At 57.0% G+C, this 13,690-nt stretch overlaps 1 protein-coding gene across 4 annotated transcripts in view; it reads right to left on the bottom strand.

The window, feature by feature from the left end:
* BICRA (BRD4 interacting chromatin remodeling complex associated protein) overlaps positions 1-13,690 on the bottom strand; it is a 76,128-nt gene that overhangs the window by 16,829 nt on the left and 45,609 nt on the right. For 2 of the 4 annotated variants that reach the window (XM_059153708.1, XM_059153709.1), the window contains exons 2-6: positions 7,571-7,671; positions 6,336-6,381; positions 6,207-6,249; positions 4,286-4,351; positions 452-2,452 (exon numbers count right to left, since the gene is read on the bottom strand). In XM_059153708.1, coding sequence (XP_059009691.1) covers positions 452-2,452; positions 4,286-4,351; positions 6,207-6,249; positions 6,336-6,376 — 2,151 coding nt within the window. In that variant the 5' untranslated portion in view covers positions 6,377-6,381; positions 7,571-7,671. The remainder of the gene's footprint in view (positions 1-451; positions 2,453-4,285; positions 4,352-6,206; positions 6,250-6,335; positions 6,382-7,570; positions 7,672-13,690) is intronic. The other 2 variants (XM_059153710.1, XM_059153707.1) reach the window with 1 other exon arrangement.

Genomic DNA, 13,690 nt, shown 5'->3' on the forward strand with positions numbered 1-13,690 from the left:
GAGAGGCTGGGCACAGAGGGCAGGGTGGCCAGGAGCCCCGGGATCCAGGCACCAGGGAGGCCGCAACCCCAGCTCCTTTGGCCTGGGGCCCCGCCCATCTTCCAGCCGGCAGACACCCGCCCCATCTGTCTGTCTGTCTGTCCTTGTCTTGCCTGTTCTCTCTGTGATTCTTGTGCCCTCCAGCAAGAGGACGGATGATCAGTCTGTGAGCCAGTCGGGCCCCCTCTTTGCCTGTGTCAGTCCCTGTCACCCTTTGGCTTCCCCAAAGGGGACGCACGTACTGGGCACAGGGGTGCCACCTCGGAGATGCTCTTCAGACCCTGCCAGACCCTCCCCAGTTGCTGCCTCCACCACACATAGTTTCAGCTCCAGCTCTGGCCCCTCTCTGCAGCACACCTCCGTCCCCTGCCCGCCCCCACGCCAATGTCCCTGCCAGCCCATCCCCAGTTACCTGGGGCAGGAACATCTGCAGGGAGTCCTGAGTGAGGATGGCCGTGGTGGCGGCAGAGGGCGGCTGTCCCAGGACGATCTTCTCTGGGCTGGACGCCAGGCCTGGGCTGGGCTGGGGGGTGGTGGCCTGAGGCGGGGCGGCGGCCTGAGGGGTAGGGGCCTGCGGGGGCGGTGGTGGCGGCGGCTGCTGCTGCTGCTGCTGCTGCTGCTGCTGCTGCGCTGGTGGCTGCTGGAGGCCCAAAGGCAGAGGGGTGCTGACCGCCGGGGGTGCCTGGGGGGCTGTCTGCACCGCAAGAACAGGTGTGGCCTCCCCCGTGGCGGCAGGGGTGGCCGGCTGTACCAGCCCGTCGGGGGTGTTGAGCATGGCCACGGCACTGGGGGGCAGAGTGACGCCCTGGAGGACAGTCGTGGCGGCAGGGCCGGTGGGGGCCGGCTGGCTCTGCGTGGGCAGACTGCCCGCGGCCAGCGACACAGGCATCTGGAAGAGTGCTGGCTGGCCCACCTGGATGGGGGCAGCCGAGAGGATGTGGGCGGCACTGTGGGCCCCGGAGTGGGGGGCCAGCACGGGGCCCAGGCTCAGTGGCCCCGCCAGGTTCTGGTTGGTGAGAATGGGGTTTGCGATGAGCTGTCCGCCCGCGTGTGGGGCCGCGGCTGCCAGGATCTGCCCGCCAACGTTGGTGGGCAAGGCCGAGAGCGTCTGGGGGAGCTGGACGGCAGGCGCACCCGGCAGCAGGAACTGGTTCTGGCCCGGCAGCATGTGCTGCGCGGGGATGACGATGCTGCTGCCTTGATTCAAGAGGTGGACGCTCATGGGCTTGCTCAGGGCCCCGGGGGGCTGGGGCGGGGCGGCCCCGGTGGTGGTGGCAGGAGGCTGCTTGAAGACATTTGCCTGCAGCGCGGGTGCGGGGAAGCCCGACAGCACCACGTTCTGGCCGGCCTTTCCTGCTGCCATGAAAGTCAGGTTCTGGGGGGCCTTGGGCTGCTGTGGGAGGCCCCCCGCCTCGCCCTGGATGGTGAGCGTGGTGCCCGCTGGAGCGAAGGGCTTGGGTGTCAGCTGGTAGAGCTTGGGGGGCAGCACGCCAGCGGGCTTCGGCTGGATGGGTGTGGGCGTGCGATGCAGGATCACGTTGGGCGCTGGGACCAGCGGTGATGTGCCAAGGCCAGGGGCCACCGCCAGCGGTTGCCCCGAGGGCGCCCCGCCGGCTGCCGCCGTGGCTGCCCCTGCCCCTCCAAACACCGAGTTCCCGTTGAGCGTGGTGGCCACAGCTGTGGGGAGATTCTTCTGGATGACTAGGCCAGCCCCCTGGGGCGAGACGCCGGCAGACGCCAAGGTCACGGGCTCTGATGGGCCGGCTGCCGAGGCCAGATAGCCGCTGACAGGCACCTGCTTGGCGAGGAGCTGGGAAGTGGGCGGGTTGAGTGCCATGACAGGCTGGCCCACCACCTGGATGGGGGCCAGGCCAAGCGTGGCCGCCGTGGCGCCCCCGGGGCTGCCGTTGGGCAGACCCTGGAGGCCTGGGATGGGCTGCAGGGTCACGTTGCCCAGGCCCACGGGCTGCAGGAAGGGCTGGACACTCAAGGCCTTGTTGACCACATCCTGGGGCGGCACCAGGGCCTGGTGGGTCAGCACGGTGGGCGGGGCCTGCAGTCCCAACAGGTCCGGGCCGCCCGGGAACAGGGCCTGGGGCCCAGCGGCCACGGCAGCAGCCCCTCCAGCACCGGCCGGGCCGGCTCCACCATCCGCAGGCTGGAGGGTAGGCAGCTGGAAGGGACCCAGGTCCAGCTCGGCCTCAGCCTCAAGTGTCTGCTCAGTGATGTTGGCCTCTTGGAGGCTCTGCTGGAGGATGTCACAGGGCTGGTCGGCGCCGCCACCGCCCCCGCCACCGCCCCCTGCGGCCGGTGACCCCAGGATCGCATCCTCCAGGAAATCTAGGTCCACGCTGGGGGCCGGCTGCGTGGGCTCTGGGCTCAAGTGGTTGCCAGAAGCTTCTTGCACGTGGAGCTGGAGGCCGGGTAAGATGGGAAGGGAAGAGCGGAGGTTAGCGAGGGGCTGGCTCCGGGCACGGCTGAACCGACAGGACCTGCACTGCCCGAGCAGTACGGGCAGAGAGAATATTCCATCTGGAAGGGGCTGGACCTAGGTTCAAATCCCAGCTCCGCTGAGCCATACAACCTGGGCTCAGTCTGGCCTGTCGCCCTGTCTATACACATCCGTAGGACGGAATAAAGCCCATCCTTTAAAAAGCCAGAAGGGCCCATAATACTTAATCTGCAATTCCAAAGCAATTTGAGACTTGCAAATGTCAAATTTCAAAGCAATCTGAAAACTGCAAATGTCTTCCTAACTCTTCCAGAGTAAAACCTGACCAAAAGTGACGTAGTGCTCTTGGGGAAGGCTATGCTTTGTCCACATGACGGGACTCTTTTGGACCATGGGAAGGTGAGCGAGTGTGCTACGTGACACTCTGCATCACCTTCCTGGCATCTGGAAAATTCTGAATTCTGAAATGCGCCTGGCCCCAAGGGTTTCGGGTAAGAGACCACGGCTGTGTTAATGGCAGCCGCAGCTATCCCCATGAACTTGGTTTTGTGTGGGAGGCGCTGAGCTGGACCCGTCTTCAGGACCCCCACACTGCCCCAGATCACGATCCAGGAGGAGCACAATCGATACGCGTGTGACCATTTGAGCAAATACCGCACAAGCGATAATTAATGCTTAGAGCACAGAACCCTCGCTGCTATTCGACCAGAGAACAGATCAAAACTTGGGAGTTTAAAAGGATGGGAGGTCAATCCCATGGAGGGCTGACCGCGGTACTTGACACCCGCAGGTGTGCGAGAAACCCTCACCTAACATGACGATTATGCCTTCCATGTTGTCGTTGTCAGTAACAAGCTCAGTGAGGCTGGCACTACCCCATCCTCCTTTCCCAGATGGAAGGAGGGGAGTGCTTGGGAGGAGGGGGTCCCTACGCAGTCCCCAACCCAGAACCAGGTGGTTCTGAGTTCTTCACCGCTAAATGGCCACAACCAAACCCACCTCCCAGGACGGGCGTGACATTTGCTGACCTCACATCAGGGAGAACCTGACCAAGGACTTTACAGGTGTTCATACTGTGAAAAATAAACTGTTCCGCATATATTTTTAGAGTTGTGGGCACTAAATAAAAAACACTGAAAGGGACTTGGCGGCACATAGTAAGTGTTCAGTGAATCCTAGTTACGGTGACCATGAGGGAGGGGGGAGAAGAGCTGGGGGGGGCGGGGAGGTGGGAGAAAGGAGGTGGGGGGAGAGAAGGAAGAAGCAGCAGAAGGGAAGGCAGAGGGGGAAGGACAAGAGGCACAGGCAGGCATAGAGTAGGTGCTCAGTTAATGTCCACTGCTGTCCCCACTCTGGGCTCGGTCATCACCCCCGCCCCCACCTTGGTTTTCCAGATGGAGACGGAGGTCTGCATTACTTGATCCCCTTCCCCTAGGTCACACCCCACCGTGGCTAAGCAAGGACAGGCCCCCAGGCCCCCATACTCTCTGCTCCCGAGAACAGTGTCCCCCGGTGAGCCCCAGAGCTGGCACCTGCCCAACTCCCAGGACCCTCACCTCTTCTTGTGGGCAGAGCCAGATCATCCCACTGTGGCTCCCCTCTTGCCCCACACTGCTGTCAGTGACTGACCCCACCATACCCCAACCCTCCACCTGGCAACATGCCCCAGGGGGACAATCATGGGTCCGTCCCTCTCACCATTAGGACCTCCCTCCCTCCCTCCTGCCACCACCAGGGGCAACTTGAGCCATGACCAAGAGCCTGGGGCCCTCCCAGAACCCCTGGGCCACTTACCCCAGGACCTTCATAGAAGGCACTTTGGGCTTCCCCGGGGTTATCCAGGAGGTCATCACCATCGAGCTGCAACAAGACCCGCCCCCACCCAAGGTCAACAGTCAGCCAGGCAGCCCGCAGGCCTTGCTCTAGAACAAAAACCAATTTAAAGTTACACTGCACCAAAGGAAAAAGACGGGGTCGGGGTGGGGGACAAAGAGTACGGGACATTGCCCCTCTGGAACAGAGGCCCCAAAGAATGGGGCTCAGCAGCATGTTCGAAACCCAAGAATCTTGCCTTCATGCCTTTGCCCAAGCCATGCCCTGTCTTCCCCCTTCATCTCTCCAGCAGAAGGTCTGTCAGGACCTGTCACTGTCACCGCCTCCTCCCAATAGCTACCTTTCCCCCCGACAAAGTCACTCCTTCCTCTGGGCGGCCCAAGTCACCGGCATGCCCCACTGTCCGGGCACCCAACATGCCACGCCACACTCATCTCCAGGAGGGCAGGGACCGGGCTGATTCCCAGGGACGTCTCTAGTGCCAGAACAGGGCCTGGCATCCACATGGATGCCTGCTGAATGTCTGTCTGTAGCAGAGCCTCCCTGGTTTCTCTCTACGTGGACGTCTCCCCAGAACCCGAGCCGGGCACAGCCAACAGCTTTCCTTGGGGAGCCTGCCCCAAACTCCCCACCTCTGGGGACCCAGCTCACTCTGCAGCTCAGGCCCAAATCCAGGGGCCAACCTGCCACTCTCCTCCTTGACATCTCCACCACCAGCACATCTATCTGACTCTGCCCCTGGAGAGACCCCAGAGCCAGCGCCTGCCACCCCCTCCATGGCCTGCCCTGACCAGCCTCAGCCCACTGCACTTGCCCCCACTCCAAAAATCATCGACCATTTCTCCTTCTAAGATTCCGTTCACTTCCCGGGGAGTGTAGGCTGGCTTGGTGACCCACTTCTAGTGAGTACAAGGTGACAAAAGGGATGGTGTGTGACTTCAGAGACGAGATCATAAGAGGCACTGAGCTTCCTCCTGGCTCTCTCCTTTGGGTCCCTCACTCTGGAGGAAGCTGCCTGCCCTGTCGTGAGGATGTTTGAGGATCCTGTGGAGAGGCCGCTGTGGTGAGGCCCCGAGGCCTTCAGCCCGCACCCGAGGGAAAGGACCATCGGAGAAGCATGGCCTCTGGCCCCATATGAGCCTTCAGATGATGGTGGCCCCAGACAACATCCTGACTGCAACCTCAGGACAGACCCCAAGCCAGAGGGACCCAGCTGAACCACTCCCTGAGCCCCGACCCTCAAAACTGGGAGAGCACCGACAAGTTGTTATATGTCACTAAGTGCTGGGATAATTTGTTACGCGGCCCCAGATAACCAATACACCTCCTTGTGGCTCAGCACTTCCGCTCCACCCCACTTTGTTCCAGGCCCTGCATGTCCTGTGACTTCTGTTCATGACAGTCTCACCACTACTAGCCTCCCTTCTGTCTGGCCACACCAGTCTTCTTTCCACTCCTCAAATACGGCAAATTTTCCTGTATTTCTACCTGTTCCTCCCCTGCCCAGAGCACCATGGAGGCCTCCATCTGATCCTTCAAGGTCACGTTCAAGGTTACCTCCCTGCCCACGCTAACTAAAGAAGCCACCACCCCAGTCTCCCATTCGTTTTGTTTTAAACCATTTCCATTGTGTGGGCGACATTCTTATCTCTTATTCTGCGCTGTCCGAGATCACCTTGAACAGTTACTGCTCTATTTACTAAGGAAACATATAGGGCGTGAGGGCAGGGATTTGTCATCTCTTCTGCTCTTTCCATAACCCAAGGGCCCAGCTCCCAGAAGGCATGAGGCAGATGTCTACTGAATCAGGGTACAGGTCTCTTAGCCCCCCAATTCCACAGTTCCCTAGCCCAGGAAGGCCCCTGCCTACCCCCGCACTCACCTTCTCGGATCCATGTAGGAAGTCATTGAGGGCCTGAGGGTCACTGAAAGACAGAAGGGGAGAGACACTGAGGAGGTGAGGGGTGGGGAAGCGGGGAGACAGGGAGGGCAGAGGGAGTCCGTTACTCACCAAATCACGTCTAGTAAGCATCTCCCATCCTCATCATCCATCGCCACTGAACCGGGGGCGGGGAGGGGGGGCAGGAAGGGGGAGGGAGACAAGGTTAGATGTAGGCAGCATGTGCCAGGACCCTCCCTTCCAGGACAGCTCACTGGAACCAAGGTCTTTGGAAGGTCAGACTTTCTGTTCCCTTGAGCCTATGGGTGTGGCTGAGGCTGGTGACCAGCCAGAGCGAGCTGCCTTTCCCCTCTCCCGCCCCGTGTCTTCCCAGCATGTGATGCCCACAGTGAGGACATCCACCGAGACAGAATGAGCCCTGATCACACAAGCAGGCCTGTGCTGAGTGCTTCACACACCCATAAATAGGGCCCCAGAGCCTGTCATTCAGCTCCAAGCCAGCAGGGGGCAGAGCCAGGCCTTAAGCCTGAGTCTGGGCTGCCGGGCCTCCCTGGGACTGGGTCAGGCTCAGAGCAAGAGTGTGACAGGGGTCTGCCCTGCATACCAATGGTCCTAAATGGTTCAGGTCATCTCTGAACAGTACCTTGGAGAATCTGACAAAGGCAAAAGACCCTTCTGCCAAAAACATGCAGGTGGGCCAAAACTGTGACACACACTTTCCCAAGGGCCGTGGGACATACATGCACACCCCAGGGGCCTTGGGTCAAAAAGCCCAGCCTAGAACATGCCATGCGAAGCTAGTGGGAACATCCCCCTGAACACACACACCAGTGACTCTCCCTTCCAGAGCTGGCCATGGGGACCGTCCCTGGAGGTCCTTCCCAGGCTCTGGCTGCACTTGGCAGTGGTGACAATAGACTCTCTCTGGCTCCATATCCCAGCCCCACCTATGCTTCCTTCTTCCCGAGTTACCACCAGGTCTGTGACCTACAAGCCCTTCCCTTCCCGAACAGCCTAGGGCAGGGGTGGGGTGGGAGGGGAAGGCCCAGCCAGGGGACAGAGAGGCTAGACCTGCAAAGAATCCGGAAAAAATGGTAAAATGGGAGAAGATCCCACCTGCAGTTGGTAGGGAGGCAGGGGAACGGTCCAGATGACCCCGGGGGCCGAGACCAGAGGGGGAGGGACAGAAGAGTTTCTAAGCCAGTTTCTAAGTAAGGAAGCCAGTTTCTAAGCCAGGCTCTGCCAAGGAGTGTTCCTTCCTCCCCTGGGGGTCGTGGAGAGCCCAGGGAGGTACAAGGAGGGGCAAGTACCCCTCCGGGCACCAACTGGGACCCTTGGCCCGTTACCTGCGCTACAAACGAATCATGAAGGGAAGGAGGGGGTGTCCACTCCAGGTCTACGCGGGGCCCCCAGCTGGGGACTTGGGGAGTGTCCTTTTGGGGGCCAGCTGTGGAGAGAATAAGAGGCTATAAGAAAGTCCGTGGCAAGAAGGATGGGGGAAGGGAGGGAGTGGGGAGCTCAGGACAGGGGCTGACCAGACCACGCGTGAGGAGGTAAGAAAAGAAGGGGTCACACTCAAGTTTAAGAGGAGGTGAGACGACACTACATGTGATCCCATGTGACACCCACACACAGAGCGCCGGGTAGAGCACTACACAGCCGTGTGTGCCCCGGCAATGTGGGACGTCCCATGACGTAATTTACTGACACCTGGACCTCATAAAACACAGTCAATTCTCGTTACCTGAGGCACTTGCATTCCGCACAGTTGCCGTGAGCACGTGGCTGTGGATTCTGGGTCCCTGATCCTGGGAGGGGGACACAGGGGGCCTCCTGCGAGCCTTTGCTCACATGCACATCAACGCAGTGATACACAGCCTCAGTCTACCGTGTCTCCGTTTATGGACACCTCATGTAATATAAACTGTTGGTTCGTTAACTCCAAACCCACCACCAACAGCTCCGTGACTCAGGCCTGAAGGACGCTTCTCGAACACACGTGCTCCTTCAGAGGGCGTATCCCGGCCTTCCCGCACTTGGGGACACCAGGGAGCACTTCAGCCCTATGCTGGTAGCTGTTTTCAGCAGCAAACCCCCACAAAGAGCACAGACATGGAAAAACCACGGCACTCGACAATACGGGAGCTGAACCAAGACGGCAAAAAATAGCCTTGTTCCACCCCGGTGGGCACATGCGCTCAGGGCCACTCAAATTTTTCACAAGTCCCCCGGGGACCATGGAAATGCATCCATATCGATCTGCAAGTTACAGGTATTCTCGAGCAGGCAACTTCACAAATACAGAATCACTGGTAACCACCATGATGATGGTGCCCGCCCACCACTGTTTTTTTGTGTGTGTGTGTTTTTTTAAGATTTCATTTGAGATAGAGTGAGTGAGCAGAGTGAGAGAGAGAGAGAGAGAACAGAAGCAGGGCCAGGACAGAAGGAGAAGCAGGCTCCCCCTTGATCAGGGAGTCTGGCGTGGGGCTCAATCCCAGGATTCTGGGATCATGACCTGGGCTGAAGGCAGAAGCCCGACCACTGAGACACCCAGGCACCCGTCCAGCACTGGCTTTAAGTGTTCTACCTGTAGGAACCCATTTCACCTTCTCTAGATCCCTGTGAGGCTGGCACTTTGATGAGCCCTATTCTGCAGATGGGGAAACAGAGGCTCAGCACAGCGCTCAACACACCCAAGAGCCCTCAACTGGCAAAGGGGCCAGGCTGGGGTTTGAGCCAAGGCAGGCTTGTTCAAAGTCCCTGCCCTTAACCACTGTGCTGCGCAGAATCCTCTCATCATGCTGCTTCTCTCCAAAATCTAAAGCAAATATGGCAAAAATGTCAAGATTAGATGAAGCCGGGTGGCAGCCTTTGTTATCATTGCAAGAATGCTTGGAATAGTTCAGATTTGAAAAAGCGAGAGGAATGGGAGCACCCAGGGTTTCCCCTCTTGCTTGGCAGGCCCAGGCCCTGGAAAGATCTAGAAAGGATCTGCCATGGGATCCTGTCCCAGCTAGATTCCAGATGTACTGCCATGGCTTGAGGGTGTCCATGAGCTTGAGAGGTGGCTTTGCCTCAGCAGCCGGCTTTGTGTGGGGTCTTCCCTCCCCCCTGAACTGAGTTTCAGGTGCGGCCAGGCTCTGCAAACCTTAGGCCAGCAGAATTAGAGCTGGGAGTGGGTGCTTCCTGACCAGGACACTCCACATGGAGTCTGTGGGTGAATGCCCACTGGGAGATTCCTGACGTCTCTGTGAGAATTTTTTTTTATTTGTGTGCATATATGTGTGCGTGCGTGTGTGTGTGTGCACGCATTTTAAAATTTCTTTATTTATTTGAGGGAGAGGGGCACAGAGAGAGCAAGTCCTCAGGCAGACTCCCCGCTGAGCACGGAGCCCGACTTGGGGCCTGATTTCACGGAGATCATGACCCGAGCCAAAAGCAGGAGTCGGCGCTCAGCTGTGCCACACAGGTGACCCCATTCGTGCATTTTCATTCCACTGAGGAACAGCAGAGAAATGAAGGGGGGGCTTTTAGGCAAGAGGGAAATGCTCTGCCTCACGATGGGGTGCCCGTTCCATGAGGGTTTAAAATGTCACAGCTCAGATCTGCACATTTAAGTTCAAAACATTTAAATCTGATCTTAAAAAGTTCTAAAAAAACCAAATTGTCACCATTAGGTGGTAGTGGGCAGGGAATTGGGGAGGGCCGGGTGTGGCAGGAAATTGATCATGGTTAAGACTGGGTGAGGGGCACCTGGGGGCTTCATGGTACCGTCTTTGTCAGTCTGTACATTCTGGAGAGTCTCCACAATAAAAGGAAAACAATATGTCAACAATCAGCAGGTCTGGTACCTCGGCCTCCCGTGTCTCCCATCAGGTTGATGCTAAGAGGTCCAGCATGAGAGGACAGGGCCTCGAGACCAGGGTTCGGGTCCCCACCCCACCAGGCATGGGCTATGGGACCCTGGGCAAGTGACTTCACCTCTCTGGGCCTCCCTATGTCCACTGGTCAAATGAGTGGAAGTGTAGTCCACATGGCAGCTGCTGGCATGGATTCCAGCCTTGACCTTGCTGTTCTGGGAGTTGGCTAGCCAGAAAAGGTCAGGGGCACAGTGGCCCCCAGCTTCTACCCTCTGCCTCCCTGACCCTTGTCTCATCCCCCCTGCCATGGTCTTCACACTGATCACACTGATTCCCAGGACCTATCCTGGATCTCAGAGGTTGGAAATTGGGAGAGGGGCCAGAGTTGCTACATTTGGAATAAATGCTTCAGATTCCAGCGCAGCTGGATGCCAGTGGCTCACGGTGGGTATCAGGTGCCCCCGGACTGATGAAAGTCCCTTGTGGGATGGCGGGGTGGTATCCCAGCCACCCCAGTGCCCACCCCTGCACTGCCACCTGCTAGCTGTGTGCCCTATGACCAGTTACTCAGACCTCCCCCCGCCTGCCTCAGTTTACCCACCTGGAAAATGCAGATAAAGGTACGTCCCCCCACCCCCCCACCGTGGGACTGTTCCATAGGAACGCCATTAATCATCACACATGGTAAGTATTTTGTGCGTCAAATATCCCGCTGTAACAATTTCAACTGCCATTGTGAACATGATCTCATGGGGCAACCCTCAAAGCTTTCCGGCCCAAGCCGAGAAAAAAGTTGGGGAAACTTGGGGAAAAAAGTCCCCAAGCTTTGGCCTTGCCACCTGTTGCCAGGTGCCCCACTGTCACCCTGAGCACTTTTGGAAGGCTTTATATACCACCTGCTTTGGCCCTGGGTTGTGCACACGGTCCTACTTAAACCGCCAGAGACCACATCTCCTCGAATCCTTACAAGCCCGTTCTTACCCCCAATTCTCAGATGAGATAAATGAGGCTAAAAAGAATGGTTATGGAGAAGCCACGGCCAAACACAGTGGAGGAAACATGGCCACGTGGGGCTAAGGAGGTACCCTGCAGCCCTCAGTCCAGCAGGCAGAGGGAGGCTTGAAGGACACAAATGAAGCTGAAAGAGAGAATCTGAACGCTGCCTGGATATTTGACAATATTAAGAAATTGTGATTAAGATTCAAAGCGGACAGGGTGCCTAGGTGGCTCAGTCGGTTAGGCGGCTGCTCTTGGCTCAAGTCATGATTCCAGGGTCCTGGGATGGAGCCCCTGTGTTGGGCTCCTTGCTCAGCAGGGTGTCTGCTTCTCCCTCTCCTCCCTGCTCATGCTCTCTGTTGCTAGCTCTCTTGCTATCTCTGGCTTTCTCTCTCAAATAAACAAATAAATAAAATCTTTAAAAAAAAATGATTCAAAGTGGAAGGGTGCCTGGGTGCTTCAGGCACCCCTCTCTTTTTTAAAGATTTTATTCATTTATTTGACAGAGAGAGACACAGCAAGAGAGGGAACAAAAGCAGGGCATGTGGGAGAGGGAGAAGCAGGAGCCCTGCTGAGCAGAGAGCCTGATGCAGAGTTCGATCCCAGGACCCTGATATCATGACCTGAGCTAAAGGCAGATGCTTAACGACTTGAGCCACCCAGGTGCCCTGAAGCGTCCGACTCTTGATCTCAGCTCAGGTCTTGATCTCGGGGTCATGAGTTCAAGGACTAAAATAGGCTCCACTGAGAGCGTGGAGTCTACTTTAAAAAGAAAAGGTTGAGGGGCGCCTGGGTGGCTCAGTGGGTTAAGCCTCTGCCTTCGGCTCAGGTTATGATCCCAGGGGCCTGGGATCGAGTCCCACATAGGGCTCTCTGCTCAGCAGGGAGCCTGCTTCTCCTTATCTCTCTCTCTGTCTGTCTCTCTGCCTATTAAAAAAAAAAGAAAAAGAAAAAGAAAAGGTTGAAAGTGTAATAATGGCATCGTGTTATTGTTTTTCTTTTTCACTAGGGCCCTTACCCGATAAAAACATACCCTGAGGGATGCCTGGGTGGCTCAGTGGGTTAAGCCTCTACCTTCGGCTCAGGTCATGATCTCAGGGTCCTGGGATCGAGCCCCGCATCGGGCTCTCTGCTCAGCAGGCAGCCTGCTTCCTCCTCTCTCTGCCTGCCTCTCTGCCTACTTGTGATCACTCTGTGTCAAATAAAAAAATAAAAAACCCTGAAATATTTAGGGATGAAATGGTAAAATGTCTGGGATTTTGCCCAAAAGAACCCAATTGTGGGTGTTCGGGGCAGGGGTGGGGGCGGGCACACAGACCCACGCGCTGACCAATACAGCTGACCCCAGCCACATGTGGCTACGTAAAAATTCAGGTTAATTCAATGGAACTGGGACAGAGGACTTCAATAAGACATTTCTCCAAAGAAGACAGACAGCCAGCCACAGGCATGTGAGAAGATGCTCAAGATGGTTTATCGTTAGGGCAATGCAGCTGGGACCACAGATATCAGCTCACACTCATTCCGATGGCTACTATCAAACACATACAAAGTAAAACCACCCCAGAAAACACACATTGCTGAGGATGTGCGGACACTGGAGCCCTCAGGCCCTGCTGGTGGGAATGCAGACTGGCGCAGCCGCTGTGGAAACTGGTCCGGCGGTCCCTCCAGTCAAAATACCACTACCTCATAATCCAGCAAGTCTGCTCTTGGGTATATACCCCTGCTGTCCCTCTCCCCAACAAGAACTGAAAAAGGAGGGTCTCGGGCAGATCTCAGGGCATCCCTTGTCACAGTAGCGTGCCCCACAATCGCCAAAAGGTGACAACAGCCCGTGCATCCGCAGACAGATGCACGGAGAAGCAAGACCGTGGTGCCGACTTACAGTATTATCCAGGAAGGACACCCAGACACAGACCCAACACAGATGACCCGGGAGACATCGCGCTGCCTGCAACGAGTCAGTAGACAAAGAGACCCACGCTACACCATCCGACGTGTACCGTGCACAGAGGCAGAAAGCGGAATGGTGGCCACCAGGGGCCAGGGAGAAGGGGGCATGGGGAGTTACTGTTTAGTGGGCGCGGACAAAGGGCAAAGGGTTCTGGAGGTGGACGGGGGCCGCGGCTGCACAACAGGGTGAGCGACCCAATTCCACTGAACTGTACACTGCACAGTGGCTGTAAGGTCGGGGGGTGCCCAGCTGACCCGGCGTCACGAGTTCGAGCCCCACAATGGCAGAGAGAAGACTTAGATACAATGTTAAAAAAAAAATGGCTAAGGTGGCCAATTTTACGTTATGCGTCTTTCACCACGATTAAAAAAAATAAGAAAAATTTTTGGGACACCTGGGTGGCTCAGTTGGTTAAGCGGCTGCCTTCGGCTCGGGTCATGATCCCAGCATCCTGGGATAGAGTCCCATATCGGGCTCCTTGCTCAGCAGGGAGCCTGCTTCTCCCTCTGCCTCTGCCTGCCATTCTGTCTGCCTGTGCTCACTCTCTCTCCCTCTCTCTCTGATAAATAAATAAATAAATCTTAAAAAAAAAAAAAAAAAGAAAATTTTTAAAAAGGACAATGAGGAGTATCAGAGATTTTTTTAAATTC

Source organism: Mustela lutreola, chromosome 16, assembly GCF_030435805.1.
Source record: "Mustela lutreola isolate mMusLut2 chromosome 16, mMusLut2.pri, whole genome shotgun sequence".
NCBI classification, from domain to species: domain Eukaryota; kingdom Metazoa; phylum Chordata; class Mammalia; order Carnivora; family Mustelidae; genus Mustela; species Mustela lutreola.